We start from the raw sequence: 20489 nt of genomic DNA, 5'->3' as shown, positions 1-20489 counted from the left end.
TATGCTTAATGTGTACGTATCTTTTGGCAACACCTTTTGGAGTTCTGAAATCTCTCTGTGATATGCCATTTTCAGCAACGGCATTCAAGCTAATGCTCAGATTGCTAAGATGGCTACTTAGTTAAATTTCATATTTTTATTTCTGTAGACTGATTCATTTATTCTGAATTTAAATCTTGAGTAGATGATATGTGTGTTTGCATGGAGCAATTGAGGCCCTTTTTTTCTCATTACTGTATGCAATGAGGAACGGCCAACAACTGTATCATTTCCCTTCACTGGAATTACATATGCCTGAATGTTAGGGTCATACCTGCATGTTACTGAAATGTAGAATTTGTGCGTGTCTCTGTCTTGTGCTTTGAATTTGAAGAGACATAAAAACAACCACTCTTGCATATTGTCTTGTATTTCTAAAAGCGCAAGAAAGGAATTATTGGACATTCTTTCTATATAGATGTAGGCTTCTTGTGCTGTAGAACTATGCCATTCAAAGATGTAGTTCAAATAAAGATCCAGTTTTACTTTTCTGTTACCTTTTCATCTGACCATGTCATGAAAGAGAAAACATGGTCCTGATAGGTACACTGGGCTTGCAGGTGCCCTGGGGAACATCCATTAATCATACATTATTAGAACAATGGAAAATTACTGATTTTTATCATATTTTCCAAGGAATGTGCTTCTACTTAAGTGTTTCTAGAAAGTAAGAATGCTCCTTTTGCACCAGTTAATTTCTAAGAACTTTCATAAAATACATGGAAGTTTACTTGGCTCATTATTTCAAAATTTCCTGTTGACTGCGATCATATTCAGTCTGCTTTGTTTATATTTTAATATTTTTCAATATAGAATTCGAATAATGAAATCACTAAGCAATCGACCACCATTAAGTCACTAAAAAACGAAGTCCAGGAAAAAGAAGAATGGATTCGGGAACTACAAGCGAAGTACGGTCACTCTTCTATCCATTGTGTTTGGTGCCACCCAGTGACAGCTGTAGAATTGCTACAATGTTTAGCATTCTTAGATTTTTAAGAGAATGTCATATTCTTCTTATTGCGATCTTGCAGACTGGTACAGGGATTTTTTTAGAAACTGCAACAGTAGATGCTAAATTGGTAAACTGACAAATGACTAACTAACTACAGTATCTGTATTGCAGTAAGAATACCTTAAATCAAAACCCACACTCTAGAGTAGACTTTTTATCCTTGATGTAAGTCAAAATGAATTCCTCAGCACTGTTAAACACAGTCTTTCAAATTCAGTAATTCTTTGCCTAGGGGCTAAGAGACATGTCAAGGTTCAGATGCTTAAATAAGATTAAATAGCTACTCTTATATTCATTAAAAAAGTTCAAAAAGACAGTTGTATTTGTTTCTATGTGAATTGATTAAGGTTTACTACTCATTTTTAAATTCACAAATTGTCAAGTGTGTGAGATTTTTATTCTACCTACCTTAACTGATATAAATATGTTATTCAATTATATTACTATCAAAAGTATAAAAAAGCTATTTATGTATCTGTGAATTTCTTGTCTGTCCCAGAATTTAACTCCTCTAATTTTTTTTTTTTTTAATTGTAGAAAGAATGCAATTTACTTGTCTGAAATTAGTTCATGTCAAAATAGATAGCACTTAAAATGGTTATGTTGTGTGCATGGTTTATTTTCTGTTTCAAAATGAAACTGAATTTTTCCACCATGAGATTTTAAATTTAAAATACTTATTGGATGTCATGGTTTCTTTAAAAAATAGATACTGTTTTTTCATAAGTTGTAGTATGTAATCACCAAAATAACATTATTATTATTATTATTATTATTAGGGTGAAACAGATTGAAGAAAATTTTAGATGCACTGTTTTCCTGTTTTGTTTTTTTTTAATATAGTATTGACATTGTATTAACTATGTTGTATTCCTGAACCTATTGCCATCATTCATTTTGCTTTCATTAGAAAAAAATCCAGATGTCTAAACATGTTCAGATATTGCTTATATTTATATTTAAAATATTAATTTGTATCATGATAGTGGAAGTACTGTATAAGACATAATTTTCTCACTGAATAGACTAGCTTGTACTACATGAGAGTTTCTTTTTTATTTGTCTGAGAATTTTTTGACAAATGCTGATGTTATTTCTAGGTTTTGCAGTTTATCTCATCTGACATATAGGGATAGAGATTTTTCATCTATTTCTATGTATTAGTTGGATGAAAGGAGAGTTCCCCATTTCACTTTCTTCTGAAAATAATTTTATACAAAATAGTGTTTGAATGATTGCTTGGGACATCAAAGGAATTTAATTACTAAATTTTGCGTGCTCAGCAGGTTTCTTTTGCCTTTTTTGGTCATAGTTTAAGAATTACTGTGATTTCAGTTCAGCAAGCAAAAAGCAAATTACAAATATATTGCATATTTAGAAATAGGTCTGGTTAATAAGAGTTTGAAACTGGGTTTAGTAGTTGAGAATGGGGTAAATTGCAAGAATTGCATCAGCTATTGTTTGAAAGAGTATTTTAAAGCTACAGGAATAATAGTTTGTCTACTGCATTTATGCTTTTTAGTTGCATCTTAAGAAAATTTTCTGAGTGTCATGCAGTCTGACTTCTTCCCTTGTAGAATTTCTCAGTTGGAGAGGGACGTTACTGTGAAAAGACATTTGATAGAAGACTTAAAGTCTCATCTGAAAGCAAGTCAAGAAAATGAGAAAACCTCAAGTGAAACACTGGGAGGTCTTGAGAGGAAGGTACTTCTTTCTTGCTATTCCTAGTTTTAGGAAAAACAGAAGCTGGTGGATTTACAGAAGTTATTTCAACACACTATACATATTAAATCGATATATTGCTTTAAGCAAACAAGATAAAGTTAATTTAAGTGTGTAATTCCCTCCACTATAATTTGTATGAAATCAGTATATGGTGATAGCTTGAATGAATTCAGCATAATTTAATGTATCTTCATTAGAGGTGTAATTAAATATTAAAGTATTCAGAACACACAGTTGCAAGGATATGCTGTAAGTAGTGGGATTTAGTTTTATGCACTGTAAGTTCATAAAATATAGGAGACCTGAAACAAGGGCGATTTTACATGACATATGCTAATGAAGACCATGCATCTCTCCTGGCTATAGTAGTTAAATGCTTTAATATGTTAATCTGTTTTCTACTGCAGTGTTATGAATGATTCACAGTTCTTAGCTTAATGCAATTGTAATCTACGTAGGTAATGCTTGATTTCTATAGCAAATGATTTTATCCTGCACAATTTTAGGATGATTTCACTGAGGAGAACTTGTGTATGGTTTGGCATATTTCTATTTATGCAGCTGATGTATTGCACTTTGGTCTTTAATGTCAGAAAAAGATTATGATGTTTGTTTTTTTGTGAGGTTATGCATCTTGCAACCCCAGAATAGAAATAAACAATTTACCAAATTGCTTCTGTTTATGCTTGCTGAATATCACAAACAGTATCTCTGCTTGCAGTCATATAGCACTTGCAGTTCTAAAGAGAGCTACTGTCTTACCCTACATGCCGAAGATAAGGTGTTATTAGGAAATCCACAGCCAGAAAAGTGAGAGCATAAGTAAGCAAGGGAGCTAAAGTATGACATGAGAGAAATACCTGGTTTTGGTTTTAGATAAAAGATTTGGAAGGGAATGGTGTGTTTTAATGATTTTCTTTGAGTATTTTAAGCACTGCATTTCCAGAAAGTCCAATCCCATCTGTTATTTTGATTATTCCGTGTGGAAAATCAGCTTGATAAATTTTACATTATCTTCAGCAAAAGATCAGAGAAATTCCCTGCTACTGATATTGTCAGGAAAACTTTGTTATTAATACTATCAGGAATGCTGAGTGGTCTATTAACACTATCAGGAGCACTGGTCAAATCAGTGTTTAGATTAAATAATAATTATCTAGGAAGCTTTACAGACTAATCACATGTAGACAGTTGTTTTCTTGGCTGAATTTGAATTTATGCTTTTACCTCTAACAGAAGATATGAGTAGCAGTTGTGGGTGGCTCCCTTTTGCAAGTACTGTAACTCTAAAATATACATAAACAAACAGCTCTGCAGATGAAGAGCTCTTCTTTATATTTAATACAAGTCAAAACTCATGGTAAAAGGTCTCTACTGGAGCAGCAGTAGAGATTTATTAAATACTGTAATTTCTGAAAACAATATTTCAATAAAACTATATAGCAAAAGTATGTTAATGTAATATAGGTAGGCTTAGTTTTGATTTTATTTAATTTTTAAGTTATACATGTTGAGAGTCAATGCCCTTGGTCTTTCATTATTTCAGGTAAAGGCACTGGCTGAAGACTGTTCAAGCAAAAAAACTTCCATTGACTCACTGAAACAAAGACTTAATGTAGCTACGAAAGAGAAGTCTCAGTATGAGCAGATGTATCACAAGGCTAAAGATGAGTTGGAGAAAAAGGTATAATTAGAGTTGTGATGGCTGTACTGTGAAACTATTCCATACCTTACTTTCAAAAGAAAAGTTGCAAGGTCATCAGCTTAGACTTTTTAAATACAGAAAGGGAGAAAAGAGCAGAATAATAGTAACCTTTTTCTCTCGCCTCATTCAGTCACATCTCTGAAATTTAGATACTGAAACATGGACATGATGACTGAAAATGTGATTACGTTTTGCCATGAAATTACACTTTATGTGTTGCAAGTGAAATATTCTGTGATGTCAAGTATGGTGTGGAAGGTTTCTTCATACATTTGTGAACTTCCTTATCAGCTTTTATCGTAGCATTATTGTGTCTCTGTGGATGTATTTCAGGATCTCAAGCTTACCAAACTAGAAAGCAAAATGATTGAGACTGAATGTGCTATGACTGAACTTGAGACTGCTACATCTGATCAGCTACAGAGCTTGGCTAAACAGAGTGCAGAGGCTTTGGAAACATTACAGAAGAAGTTGCTGCTCACCAGTGAGAAAGTAGAAGAGTTCAAGACATTTGTAAAGGTTTGAATTTTCATTTTCTTTGAGTGCTCAACTAAATAAAGGTAATTTTGATTGAAAGAAAAACGTAACAGATCAAGCAAGGACTGATCTTTGGTGCATTCCCTTTTCTGGATGTAGTGGTAGTCCCTGCAGTGATCTGGTGTCGGGTCTGAATTAGTCTAAATAAGGAGAAAGAATCGGGGTCTATGTCCCAGACTTAGAAAGACTTCAGTAATTTTTATCTATATATGGCTGCCATATACTTGTTACCAAGAAAAAGGGCTTAGTTTTATATCAGCCTACTCTGCAGAAAAAAAATTCTCAACACATTTGACATAATAATTCATATATGCTGGTTACTGTGAAGTACCTAATTTTCCGTATGCACATGCTTTTTATTTTAGAAATATTGAATGAGGAAGGCTCTATATTGCAAAATTGAAAGCAATTTTAGGAAAAGTATATAGAATATTATTTCCGTATTTTGGCTAAATTCTTAAAAAACTGCTATAGTGCATCATGCAACAATGCTGTCTTGGAGGTGTCAGACAGATCATTTCATCCTACTAAATCAGTGCAAAGTTTCACTGAACAGACTAATCTATGTTTTATTATTTAATATTTGAAATATAAATATTATTTATTTTTCTGCTATATTCACCACATAATTAAGAAATATAAAGCCTATTCAGTATGTACCTATCTTGAATACATAGGATTTGAGGGAATGGCCTGAAGTTGTGTCAGGTGAGGTTTAGGTTAGATATAAGGGAAAGGTTTTTCATCCAGAGGGTGGTTGGGCACTGGAACAGGCTCCCCAGGAAAGTGGTCACAGCACCAAGCCTGACAGAGTTCAAGAGGTGTTTGGACAACATTCTGAGGCACATAGTTTGATTCTTGGGGATGATCCTGTGCAGGGCCAGAAGTTGGACTCGATGATCATTGTTGATCTCTACCAATTCAGAAGATTCTGTAATTTTATTAATTTAGCACATATCTACAATATACCTTACTTTCAAACAAGGCTATAGCTTATTAACCCATAAAACAGATCCAGTTTTCTACTGTTCTTGGATTTCTGTAGAGTTGAGCTCCTTTCAGATATGTTTGGGCAAGTTTGGTAGCATCCAAAGTAAAGAGCAATGGTATTTTATTGCACTACATATAAAAAGAAGGCATATATAGTTATTTCTTCAAGAATAACTTTCAACTGTGGGTTAAAATTTAGTAACTTAAACACTTGTGTATTATGTCTTTTTTCTGTCATCATCTGATAAGAAGTCACTCTACATGGAGGTTCTCAGCCCTTTAGCATTTGCTCATTTCCCCAGGTTTGTAAAAAACAAAAAAATGGGAAAGTAAAAGATATTCTGTTCTCAAAAGTAACTGTAACGAGGAAACTCACCCATTAGCAAGTATTATAACTTCATTCATTGTTGAATAAGATGACAGCTTCAGTGTTAGTTGTCATGAATATTCATTATCACTAACACAGTTGTACTGCGTGTGAAAAGTAATTTCTCTCTAAATAATAATATTTAGCTAATAAAGCTAAATACCTACTTTCTTGCCAGGATAAAAAGAATATGCATGCATATTTCAAATAACATTTTTGCTGAGTACTGTTCCTCTGCAGAAAGATTTTTTGAAAATTTTTATGCTGTCATTAAGTCAAATATTGATGAATAGAGAGTTCTTAAATAGAGTAATTTGTTTAGTTAGGTGCTAAAATCAGATTCTATTCATGGTATACCACTGTAAAAAAATATAATTGAAAATCCTTGGCGATTGGAACTGTGCAGTATATCAACCAAATCCTGTTAAAATACCTCTTGTGTATCTGATGTTATAACCTGAGTTGGAAGATCAAGGTGTTGTGGTAATACTTACCGTGATAAGTAGTAGTACTCCTTCTTGCACCTGCTCTTTCTTTGAAGTCTGGTCTGTCTCATTTCTACTCTCTCCTTCCAGGTAGCTGTCAGTTTTCCTGTGGTCTTGGTTCTCCAGTTTCAGTAACTCAAGTAATTTTTTTCTGTGTAGAGATCAAGTTTAACCTGTATCTCACTTAAACAGGTTAACATATTTGTATGACCCTCTTATCTTTGTCTTCTATTCTGATCTCTTCTTAAACCTTACTTGTTTTCCGAGTGCAATTGTAATATTCTCATTCATAAATTGAATGCAATTGCTTTTTCTACCTATTCCATGTTCTTTTTTTAACATAAAGCAATTCCATTATTTCAGTTACTAATTAATAGTCACAGCTATTAGTAAGACAACAGAGGAACTTCAGAGAAGAGAGTGTGACTCTTTCTAATTATACCGGACAGTGTTACTGGCTTTTAGAGTTATTGATAACGCAAAACCCCACGGTCTTGAACCATTTGGGTCAAGATACTAAGTAACAAAACCTGGTGGAGTGGTTTCTGGTAGAAGTACAGTATACATAACTGAATCACATTATGATGAGTTACTAGTTGAGCCCATATTTGCAATATACAATAAAATGTTGCATTACTGTGGACACCCCAATTTGGGACACTTATGCAATGAAATAAAATAGCTAAATTGTAGCATCTATTTAATAGTTTCTAAAAATCATGGAAGAAATAATTGCAAACAAAAGTTGCTGTATCCAGTATGTTGTAAGTAATTATTGGACTTATTTTGTGTGACCATGATATAGGGATCAGGTGTCCTGAATTGCTTCCAGTGGGAACTAAAAGGGCACCTAAAATAGGTTGATTCAGAGCAGTTCATTTCTCCAAAGCTGTTATGAGGAAGATACAGGCTAGCGGGAAATATGAATAGAAATTGTGGACTGTAACAGTTTATTAAGTAACCAAAAAACCACAATTCCATAATTAGAGAGTAGCTCCTTATAAATATCTATTTCAGCTTAATAGGAAAGATACAAAATATTTAGAAATAAAAAGGCAATATGAAGGAATTGGAAATGAATTATAGATAATAACCTGAAAATATGAGCGATAATAGACTATAAAGGATGCAGAAGAGACTAAAGAAATCAAGAGGATATCTGTGGGCAGCAAGGCCAAGAACAATAATAAACGGGCAGTATTTAAAAATGTACTATTAATAAGTTAGATATTACAGGGTAGATACAATCTATATTAGATTAAAAAAATCTACAACTGTGTAAAGATAGAGGTCTTCCATGAATATTTCTTTATTGTTTCTGGAATGAAGTAGGCTAATGTTATATGAAGACATTACAATATCCCCAGTCTTGTAGTAACCAAGGGAAGATTTTAAACATTTTATAAAAAAAATAGTATTTTTAAATTGAGAATTTTCATAGCTTACAAGTTTATTGTGCTGGTTAAGAAATTCTTCTCTTGCTGGTCCTCATTTTGAATAAGTATTCAAGGTTAGAGTGTATATGTTACAATACTGCCTTGAGCATAAAAGAAGGATAATATTCAGAAAGGGCAATATTTTAGGTTCATTAGTCTACCCTAATTTCTGGGTAAAATACTGAAAATCTGATATGAAATTCAATTATTAAAATAATAAAACAAGATTATAGTTATACTTCTTAGAAGGGTTTTATGGAAACTAAGTGTCATTGAATCTGATTTGTTTTCTGGAAGGTGGTAAAAGTCAGTTGATAAAGGTTACTATTCATTTTAATATACTGTTTTTTAAGATATCTGATCTACTATTGAGATATTCGGACAAAAAATGTAGGCTATGCAAGGTAAATAATATGTTAAGTGGATTAAAAATCGCCCATGCAGTTAATCTGAAAAGTAAATCTTAAAATATAGGTGTATTTAGAGTTTTGTAAAGATCAGAGCTAATCTTGATTTTTAAGTATTATCACAAAATTCAAATCCTGATATAAAATTTGTCCATGACATTTATGAAGACTGCAAAACAATAATGGAAGTATAATGTCAACTAGACCCAATAAAACATTTTTATTACAGAAGAATGCAAACTATCTGTAGGAGAGACCAGGTGGTTCTGCTGATACTTCAGGTGCCTTTTCTAAAGCTGCACATTTTTATCCCATCCAGCTTCCATCAGCACCATAAATTCTGTTTGAATCATGCACTCAATTTCTATGGTGTATCCATAGTTCAGGATGTACTATAACATGTGTTGCCCTATCAGATCCTCAGGGGGATCTTACCAGCTATGTGCAGCACCACAACTGGAACAAAATCTTCTTTGTTGTGTTCACAGCACTTCTGAGAACTCATGCAGAAAACAGCCACTGGATAAAGTTAAAAAACTGCTATTAGAATGCTTCATGGGATGTCTATTGAAAATTTGGTACAGCATGTTAGTTTGTTATGAAACTGTCCAAAATTCTTCATAAATTCTATTTTCCTACACTAATGTAGGAAATTAATGTAGTTTGGGTTTTTTTGCGTAGCTAGACTTCGACTGTATGTTTCTGTTAGAGACCGTGTAAGCTCAAGACTCAGTAGTATTGTTTGTCCCATTCAACTTATACATCAACAAAACTTGTTTTGAAAGGTTAATCTTCAGTGATGACACTGCCTGAGTATGAGAATATAAGAGCTCTTCTGACCTTGAGGAAGATGTTTTGATAAGGCATCTATATTCAGCTGTGGCTGTAATAAATAGGTGATGGCAGCTGAATGCTTCAAAATCATCTAAGTGCTTTTCTCACTTCCAAAGTACCTCTATCATTTGGGACTTGTGTGCTTTCTACAGAGGATACCCTCTGCAGCACACTGCACATCTGGTATGTTCTGGCACTGTTCTTGATAGGTCTCCAGTACAACCATCTAATAGAATTGACTGCCAAGATGAAGACCCACGGCAGTTTACTTGGCAAGCTTAATGGATCTACGTGGGGATCTAGCCTTCATCCTCTTAAGACATCTGCCCTCATTTTGGCTACCCAGAGCAGGACTTAAGCTAGGTGCATTTCACCCTCTGTTGTTTGACATACAGCTGTGGGCAGCCACATGTGTCAGAGGACTTATTTCATCTCTGCTCGGCCAAATAATGTTCTGCCAGTTATTTACCATTCAGTCAGTTCACTTTATATCCCAATATATGTCAGTCTCTCTTACCTTCCTGCAGTTTATCTTGAATACTGGCATCAGTTTGGCATGACTGTTTCTCACTGCTATCTTCCGCTGTAGGTAACAGGTAAGTTAACACTTCTGTTAAAAAGTTCCACCCCTGAGACCCTCAGGGCTCATTTCTGCCTTACAAAGCTTCCTCCCTACTCCATTTAGGAAATGTCATCATAGACGTTATATGAGTCAGTTGTGAGCTAATTCATGAAAAGTCAGTTAACCTTTTGAAAACCCAGAACACCAGCTTTTGTGTACCACGGAGAATCAGAACAGGACAGGCCTACATGGTTGCAGGCTAGACATGCTGGTACTGCCCTTACTGTCAGTACTAAGTGAAAATGTTACATGAAACTTCTTCCTGTTGCAAAGAACAAGTAATTAATGACTGGCCACTTTCACATTAAAAATTCCCTTTATTTGGCAAATTCCTGTTATTTACCATCAGTGTCTATTTCTCTTGAACAGTTCTGTGTTTGTGAAGATAGAGCATTGCTAGGAAACATGTTCTTCTCAGAATGGCCATATGCAGATGATGCCCTATTTGCTCTTTATCTAAAAATAAAAAAAAAAAATAAAAAAAATTGAACATAATTGGTGGTTGAGTTGGGAGGCATGAATATTTGGGAAATATTCTGTTGGGTTTTGTCAGCTCTTTTATAACATGAATGCAACACAAATACACTGCTAGTGCCTGTATCGCCAGCCACAGAGTCAGTTCTTTGGATAGATGAATATCCTTGCAGGTGACTCTTAGAATTCTCCAGTTATGGTAAGGCAGTAAGAAGTATTCTTCATAGAGCATTTCTGTTGCTGAATGTATTCCCAAACTGTGACAGTACTACTACTCCAACTCCTTCCAGGCCCAGGACATGCAGAACATATTTTTTCATATACCTACCCAGATCAGATGCACAGTGACCATTTGTTTCTTTATCTGAAAAAAAAAAAAAACAAACAACTGCATCATGGGTAATTGTAAAATTTAGTAATTGGCAGTGTTGCTTGACCAAACAAAGGTTTCTTTAGTAAGTCACAGGGACATTTTACAAACAACAGCCGATAGTATCATATAAATCAACACTGTCAGTTTTGATATGGAAGTGGACACCTTTAATATGACTTCAAGTTGCTAGAAAATTTTCCCCACTGGGAACACTTGAAAGCCAAAAGATAAGTATATTTCATTTATTACACTCCAAACTGTCAACACTTTACCTAGAGAAGTATACCCAGAGTGATTATTTTGTATTGTGTGGAGCAGATGATAAGTCTGCCAATCTGTGTTCAGTCAGAATCAGGATAATATTTGGTTTCAGGGATGTGTTCCAGTATGATGAGAATCAGTAGTCTTATTTGCAGAATACACACCTTAAAAGGTGTTGTTCTATATGCAAAACAAAACCTGTGTAACTGAGAAAATATCACCATTAAAAAAATTCGGCATTTATTGCTTCCTTTTCACTATGTGTGCTACTTCGGGAAAAAAGGAGAAACACAGCTTTTATTATGAAATGCCAACCTTTCTTGGTTCTGAGAAGAAATTGGTGATAAATTAAGCTAATCTCCATCAGGATTACTCTGCATCTGGGATTTAGGCAAATTGAATCAGAGGCCTGAATAGTGACAGTGAATATCTATTAGACTGTAAACAGAATAATAGGCCTTGTGAATTTTAATGAATGAAGTGAATGAATTCTTACAGTTTACAGAAGGCATATGGTTAGTGATGCATACATTGTGCCAGGAACAGAATATAATGTAGATGTCTTAATGGATAAAATCTTGATAAATAAAAAGGAAGAATAAAGAGAAAGATTTCAAAAAGCTTTTTCTTACTCTGCTTTTTATTTGCTTCTTAGACCTAGAAGGATAGGACTTCACTTTGGCTTTTGGTAGATAAAGACCATAACAGAGGTAGCTTAAAATATATCGAATGTTTTTATATCCTACTTTTTATATAACTCTCTCAAGGATTTAGTGATGTTGATTTAAATTATTCAATCTATGTAACCAAATTGTAAGGTATGTAAGGTGGTTTTAGTTGTGCACGTATGTCTCATGGAAAGTTTAGATGTGTGTCTGACTTACACAGGTGATTGTGTTGACATTATTGGTATTTTCATTTTTCTTACAGTTCATGAGCACCATTCTCACAGACCATAACTCTGTAATGGTAGATACTGTATGAACAGATCCAACAAACTTGAGCTGAACAGGAAACTGTTTTCACCAGCTTACAAAAAAAATTCGTTTTCAGCCTGGGGAAAAAACCCCACCAAAGTTCAACAGAGAATGAGACAAGCAATATCATCTGGGAGCTACCTGGAGACTCTGCACTGCACTTCTTGAAAGGGTCTAGATTCTCCTGGGATTCCTTTAAATGGATTGGAGACACTTCTTTTTAAAGCTCTGACTCAGCTCTCTGTTGGACATAGAAAGATGCCTGGTTTAAAGGTAGTAGCCAGTTTGGTGTCTAAAAGACAGAAAATAATGTTGACTGGAAAAAGGGATAACTGGAAGACTTCAGGAATGGGCATATGAGTGCATGCTAAAGGCTCTGGGCTTGAAGTGATCAGATACCTTATAACAGGAAAAGCAGCAAAACTTGGAAATGAGGAGAAATTCTCCAATAATTATGTACTTAAGAGTTCATGTAGAAATAATTGTGTAATGTATGTCAACTAGATTGCTAAGAAAATGAGCTGAAGGAGGATGAACAGAAAGTACTCATATACAGAGTCTTTTGAAGTCTCCACAGTAATTCAGAAAGCTGGGGCTTTAGGAGATTCCACAAGGTAAATGCCAAGAGAGCTACAGAGAGGTTGGAAGAGCTCTATGAGGACAGAATCATTAAAAAAGACCCCAACATTACAGTATTTTTAAAAAGCACAGTTGATAAGTTTTATCTTTTAACCAGTTTTTTAAGAGTTTAATGCTAGGGCTGAGCTCTTAAATTAGGTTTCAGACACATTTGTTTCAGCAGTGCAGTGGACTTACACAGAGTATCTGATTTATAGTTCTTATGGTTTTTTGTGTGTTTCTGCAGAAAGATAGCATAAGTTTAGACACTGCACTGAGTGTCACGGAATCACAGTGCTCTTCACATCTTGGTCACTGACCTGCTATGTGACCTTTGGAGTGTTGCTTCACCTTAGTATTTCTTGGTCTGCCCTAAATGTCTTTTTTTGCTATGTCCAGTACAACTGTGCTGACTTTATCTGCCCTAACTGTTCAAGATAATAAACTTTCTGAGATCTCAGGCATCCCTTGCTACACATGTGTGAATCTCTTATCTTTGTCAGTGCCATTTTATTTCTCTGTGTAAATAATTGTAATATATGATGTTTTAAAGGAATTATGGTAGTTTTGCTAGCACCTGTGTAAATCACAGAAGTAATTCTGTTGAAACCAAATAATTTAGAGCAGGCAAAAAATTAGTATAAACGAGATAGGATTTAAATGCTGAAGTAAATAGGACTTTATTATTATTGCCCATTTCACATAAATAGGATTTGAGAAACCAATATATTTTGACAGAAATATTCTGCCTGTCATCCCATGCTGATTATACGTATTTCAACTCATTCTCTGCTATAAGGAAAACTATTATTTTTTTCCCAGTTATAGGTCACAAAACATGGTAATTGTGCTGAAAATTTAGCAATAGTACAGTGAAAACTCTGGAATATTTGCTGAAATTTAAAAACCAGCATCAGTCTGAAAACGTCGCGGTCTACAAATTAAGTTTTTGACAGTCTTAAAGCTTAGTGTACAGGAGAGATTAGATAACTCTAAAGCTGTAAAATTATATATGACTATATGTCCCTCATATATACATACAATACCTACCGTATGTTCTATAAATGAGGTTTCCACCAATAAGATGGACTTCATTGTATCTAAAGATATTACAAAGAACACTAAGAAGAAACATATTTTTAAGATTTCAGGCATAAAATAAAATGTGATAACTAAACAGTTATCAAAAGAGGATTAGAAAAGAAAAAGAGAAAAAGCTGACCAGTCATACAGTCCCCCTTAATTTTTATTCACAAAGGGAATTTTAAAATGCATATTTATACTCTTAAGTATATATTATATACCTTTCTACTGAAATATAAAATACATTGTAATTGGCCAGTTTAAGTTCATTGCTGTACCTTTGTTTAAATATGCTTTGTTATGAAGACAATCTAAAATTAAAAACTGTTTATTACTAAAGTCATTTGTCTCTATGCATTTGTAAATTAATTGAACTATTTTTTTAGAACATAGCACAGCGTATTCAATTTCCTTTTCTTATAAATGTCAAATATAGGTTGAAATATTTTCAGTATTCTTCCCTGTGGTTTCCAGCACCTGGAGATGGTTAAGAAAATGCAGTCAAAAGAACATTCTCAATTTTGTACTCAGAAATAAATGGCTATAAAGAAACCTTTGTTTTCAATCGTTTTGAATCCAGAAGGAATGATGTTTTGGTCAAGTGTGTACGATGAGATAGGTAGCAAAGGTATTTTTGAGAAATGGGAAGCCAGCCAAGGGAGACTTTCACCCCTCTGTTCTCCTAATGGCAAGGAGGAATAACACAATTTAAGCCAGCATAGTTATACAAATTCAAGTCTTGCCTGTGATCCCTCGTCATAGGGATCAGATTATCAAATTTTATGCAACACAGTTACTAATTTCTATCATTGTACCTTATTATTCTTCTTACATTTTAACTGGGTTTTGGGGGGTCTGCAGTTCTAAGTGCCTGTGTTTTGTGTGCAAATACTGAAATCATCTGGCCCCTTTTTTACTTTATGACTCTAGGGTTTTGACAGAAAAGTTGTGGTTTAGCTTTAGTAGTTGAAAAAACAATACTGTGCCAATCTGTCTACACTTCTGCAGTTGTTCTTGTGATAGTTGGATTTGGAATGTTACTGAGTTCACATTTTCTAGTTCACGGCCTGTCATCCATAGCTCAGAGCCATGGAGAAGACAGGGTTGAGCTGGGACATTGGACTGCAAACTGGAGTTAGCTTTTGCCTCTAGGTAGAAGAGGCTGGTAATATTTTAAATTACTGCAATTAATTTTTCAGATCTTGCCTGTTGAATCCTTAGTTATGCTTATGTGTGTTCAGGTTTACCTGTATTAACTGATGAGGAAAATCAGGTTGTAGATGCAACTACAGAATCGCCTTATTTTTTTGCATACATACTGCAATTTTTTAGTTTTTATGTATAATGAAATTCTTACAGGTCATCAGGTGAGATATTTCTTCCAGGCAATGCATGCTTTCATCTTCCACTTATCTCTGTGAAGCTGTGAACACTATTCTCAGTGCCAATCAACATTAGACTGTTTATTTTAAATCATATATGCCAGTCTGATATCTAGCTTTACAGTATGTATTTTTCCCTTTTAGCTGTTTATTGAATTAGCCTTTGAAACTTTGCATCTCTGCTAGCTTTTAGGCATCACTGATACTCTCTTGAATGTATCTTTTCTATTTGGGGGGGGGGTGGGGGGGGTGGTTAACGCATTGAACAGCTTGTTTCTTTATTCTTAAATGAAAAGATAATAAAATCCTATCTTAATTCTTCCAGATATGCACAAGTAAAGAGCTGAGAAACATAGTTTGAACATGTATGTTTATAAATTTTGGAACTACCTCAGAAAGTGTGACTGTAGATAGGTTAACAAAACCAACTCACCACATTATAAATGTGATCTCTGTGACACTGGTAAAATAATGATATTAGCACTTTAATATTTGGCAGTAGAAGCGTCAGTTACTAGTGAACACTGAACTTGACGGAGGAAGGTAACACTCTTCTATACGTCCTCTACACCTTTGCACTTTACTTAAAGGCATCTGTTGGAGTCTCTAAAATCATGTGTGATCTCTGGGGATCATAAGAATTAAGTCAGCCTCTTGAGGCTGACTCATTCCCATGGGTCAGAATACTACATGTTATAGCCCTTGGCCAGACAAGTCTATTGCGCTGGTCTGTCTTTATTTCTTGTCTACGCTCTTGTCCTTTTTCTAACAAAAAAAAAAAGTTTATGCCTAGAACGTGTTTTTTCAAGTGAAGGAGCTAGCTGAGGTAACTTAAATAACGTATATAAATATATATTAAATAACATGTATTAAAAATGAAATTACTGTAGAAGAGTTTTGAATCATGCTGTGGGATCAGTATTTTAAAAGTCATTTGTGAGGGGTAGTAAGGAACAAATTGAATGCCTATTTCAGCTGCTGAAATGGTGCATGACATCATCTCTTTGTATCATTTTGTCCATTCATTCTGTTTTATCTTGTTGATTATGAAGTACTTGGGGCGGTAATGCTTTCTCAGCCTTTTGCAGCACTAGGGTCTGCCCTAACCGTAGGCCAGCAATAACTGTTCTACCACCAAACAGATTTCTTTAAGGTCAGTGTTCAGTTCTGTGAATTCAGGTCTTCTCGTTCACAGTCTTCAACATCTTCATAATGCTTTTGTTTCTTTAGGAAACTAACCTTGTTTCAGAAAAGATTTTCCACTTCTTGTTTGGTTTAATGCTCTGGGCCACATTCATGTACTGTTCTAATTTACAAAACAGGTGAGTTCTGAAGAATGCATTACTTGTATCTAAAGGCACTTTCATATTGAACTACAGACAAAATACCCAGTCTCTGAGCAGTGGCCACCTGACACACAAGTCACCATCCCCCTCACTTTTTATCATTGAGCAAAATACTGTATGGCATGAAATGTCCCTGTGGTCATCTGGGGTCAGCTCTCTCAGATGTGTTCCCTGGCTGTGTTTAGTGCATCCCCAGCCCACTTGCTGTTTTGAGATTTTCTCAGCAGAAACGGACTTGAGGGTGCTGGTCAACAGTGGCTGAACATGAGCCAGCAGTGTGCAGGAGGCCAAGGAAGGCCAGTGGCGTCTTGGCCTGTACCAAACATAGTGAGTCAAGCAGAACTAAGGAAGTGATTGTGCTGCTGTAGGGAAATGATTTTGCTGCTGTACTTGGCACTGGCGAGGCTGCACTTGGAGTACTGTGTTAGTTTTGGGCCCCTCGCTTCAAAAACGACATTGAGGTCATAGGTGTTGGAGCATGTCCAGAGAAAGGCAGCAGTGCTGATGATGGTTCTGGAGCACAAGTCTGATGAGGAGGGAATTGGGGGTGTTTAGTCTGGAGAAAAGAAGGCTCGGGGGGAACCGCACTGCTCTCTACAACTACTGTAAAGGAGATTGTAGTGACGTGGGGGTCAATCTCTTCTGCCACATTTCAAATAAAAGGACCAGAGGAAATGGCCTTATGTTGCACCATGTTGATGCAGATTGGACATTAGAAAGAAACATTTCACTAAAGAGTGGTTAGGCAATGGAATAAGTTGCCCAGGGAGTTGCTCTGGAGTGTTCAAGAGCCATATGGAGGTGGCACTTGGGGATATGGTTAAGAGGTGATTATGGTGGTACTGGGTTGATAGTTGGACTAGGTGGTCCTGGAGGTCTCTTCCAACCTTCATGATTCTGTGATCTCAGCTGGACCCAGCACACTGTTATTACTATTGTACAATACACAGTAAAGTTTAAAATTATCCATAACTCATGTGAGCCATGGCCTCTGCCATGAGACCTGCACCAGTACAAGACTGAAATCTGGCCATACATAGCTACAGTGCTATCTAGCATCAGACTTTGGTTCGTCTTAGGGGCATTAAGTTTTATTATGCTACAAAGAACAACAATAGAGTGTGTAAACTAACCTGGTAATTACAGAAAAAAATTTAGGCATTGACTCAGTCATATGGCATTACTTGGGGCCATTGATCAAATTGTCTCAATTCCAGGATCACTGAGTGTCAGTGTTTTGGGATGTAAGGACTTTATTAATAGTGTGCTGTCATGGTCTTTGTATCACCATGGCTCCTTTGAGTGTTTAATTAAATATGACCTTTTAATTGAAAGAAGATCTTTGTCTTCGTACATCTCAAAACTGGCAAAAGATACAGTTCTAAGAAGTGATTACATACTGAGGCCAAAATATTAGCTTAAGAAGGACTATTTTGCATTGTGAAAATAAAGTAGAAGGCCTTATAAGGGAGATGGTTCAGAACTCTATGCCACCCAGCATATGTAATATATACTGTATTCCCATATGGAGTTGGTAGATGATTCAACAATTGCTACTGATTAAAAAGGGCTGGGAACTGAAAGGTCATGCTGTTAGAATTTTAAGCTGCTTTTTTTTTTCTAGTCAGATCAGTAGTAATTGCACTGGTCTGACAAGATCTGTTGTAGATTTGTTTTAGGAATTAATCAGGAATTCCTATTCTAGTTGGCTGGTAGCAGCTAAGTGTGTCCCACAGGAATAATTCTGATGGTAACATCTAAGTTGGGAAAATGGCTTTACTAACAAAATATCCCCTAGATTTGACACCAAAGAAAAAAAAAACAAAAGAGAAAATATTGAATCCTAGTATTACTAGTACTAATAAAGGCATTGTTACACATCAATATAGTACCAAAATCATACACTACATTGATTTCATTGCAGGGAGCTTGTATCACCTATGTATGCTTTTAAGTTTAAAATTAAACTGTTTTTAAATGCAGAGGAGGAAATTTTTTAGTTCAAAATCCTACACTTAGCACCATGATGCATTGGATCAATTTTGTAATCAAAGAGCGATATTATACTGGCTTCAGTACACTCACCAAGAAAACCTCTGTGGCTTAACTCTTAGGTTTTTGTAATTTTCAGTTTGGAAATGGATCTTCCTAGCTCAACTTTTTAAGAGCTGTGTGGCTTGACACTGAACATTTCTGTAGTGGAGGATGAATTGACATATAAATTAAATCACTAATGATAAGTAAACAATTTAACATATGAATACATTAGTATATGTCAGATGAGAAAATATAAACGGAAAAGGCATCTTACAAATTTTAAAGGCACTTATCCAGTGGAAAAAATGTATATAAAAACATTATTACAGCCTAATAACATGAAGGAAGGAGGTTCAAAACTAGCTAGTCTGTCACAGTCCAATTTGAAAATCCATAAAGTAGTCTTATTTTTCACATATGGTTTGTGTTTCACATATGCTTTAGTGTATTAGAACTGCACAAGGGAAAAAGGAATTGAAATGCAAGTCCTCCATGTGTATGATCTACTGTGATTATATATAAAATGTATGCTTGCATATCAAAATCTGTTAGTTGTAATTTTCTTTCTGATTTTTGTTTAAATTTCCTTTTTTCTTTTTTTTCCCCTTGTTTTATTTTGGGGGTTTCGTTTGTTTGTTTGTTGGGGTTGTGTTGTTGTTGGGTTTGGAGTTGTTGGGGGGGGTTCATTTGTTTTAGTTTTTGCTTGCTTGTTCATTTGTTTTTATATTCTTTAAAATTGCTATAACAGATTCTTCAGTGTCTTTCTGCTACCTTTTTTTCTGGAACTGTGGACTAAAAGGTAGTCACAGTGGAATTGCACTTTGTAGATTCCACTGCTGCTATCAACTTGTTCATTCATCATGAACATCCTTTGGAGTTTGGATACATGAATAATATTTATTTAATAATATCGAATGACTATTGCCTGGCAATGTTTATATGTTGTCTAAGGCATTCAAGTGAATGTTTAACTTTGTTTATTATCATGCTTTTTGTCTGTCTGTGCTCACCTATTTATCATTATTTGTACTGACTTTGCAGTTAATCTCCTTGATAGTTTGGTCCTTTAATTTAAATTTCCTCTTTTCATCAGGATACAAATGTGCGTCTTCTAGACATCACTTATGTCTGAGAGAGATCTTTTAAAATTTGGTTAGCTAATTCAATTTGATTGAAGAAATGGAGTTGAACTTACTTTTCCATTGTCAAATATATCTCCTACGTGTTGCAGGAGCCACTTCATTGAACCATTCCACATGCTACAAAACCATGTGATTTAACTCTATTTTTTTCATGGTGTGTGCTTTTCTGTTTGGTGCCCCCTCTTCTCTTAGTCTGCTTCCTTCGATGAGCTTGAGACACATTTCCCTAGTGCCTTGTCTGTAACATTTCAAACTTCTTCATACCTCTCAGCCCTGCACTTCCAGACACATCTATGTACAAAACAGTTTCTCGGAAATACTGTAAGTGGAGGAACCATACTTCAATCAGAAAATCAGAAAAATTTAGTTGTACCTCCTCTGCCCATATTTGTGGTAGGGTATTTTTATTTTTATTAATGAAATTTTATTAAATACAGAAAACTGTGAAGTTGGGAAGTGGTAGGAAAACATAAAAAATCATGGAATCAGATGTGCTTTCTTTGAAATATGTCAGCAAATGCTCTCTAATGACTGCATTTTGAATACACTAGAGGTGGTACATTACTTTAACCAAAATGCCAACAAACAGGCTTCATAATTCTGCAGTCAGTTTCTCTGAGATGAAGGCATTCTG

General features: G+C 35.0%; 1 protein-coding gene across 14 annotated transcripts in view; it reads left to right on the top strand.

Annotated features, from left to right (window-relative positions):
- Window positions 1-20489, top strand: part of CNTLN (centlein) — a 181667-nt gene that overhangs the window by 149589 nt on the left and 11589 nt on the right. For 13 of the 14 annotated variants that reach the window (XM_027910062.1, XM_027910047.1, XM_027910107.1 and 10 more), the window contains 4 exons: window positions 853-950; window positions 2632-2758; window positions 4326-4463; window positions 4818-5003. In XM_027910062.1, coding sequence (XP_027765863.1) covers window positions 853-950; window positions 2632-2758; window positions 4326-4463; window positions 4818-5003 — 549 coding nt within the window. Of the gene's footprint in view, window positions 1-852; window positions 951-2631; window positions 2759-4325; window positions 4464-4817; window positions 5004-16560; window positions 16653-20489 lie in introns of all 14 variants that reach the window. The other variant, XM_027910102.1, reaches the window with a different exon arrangement.

Source organism: Empidonax traillii, unplaced genomic scaffold, assembly GCF_003031625.1.
Source record: "Empidonax traillii isolate 1590-97213 ecotype Southwest subspecies unplaced genomic scaffold, ASM303162v1 scaffold28:size2823434, whole genome shotgun sequence".
Taxonomy (NCBI): Eukaryota; Metazoa; Chordata; class Aves; order Passeriformes; family Tyrannidae; genus Empidonax; species Empidonax traillii.
The sequence above is the reverse complement of the archived record's forward strand: the minus strand, read 5'-3'. Positions and strand labels throughout refer to the sequence as shown.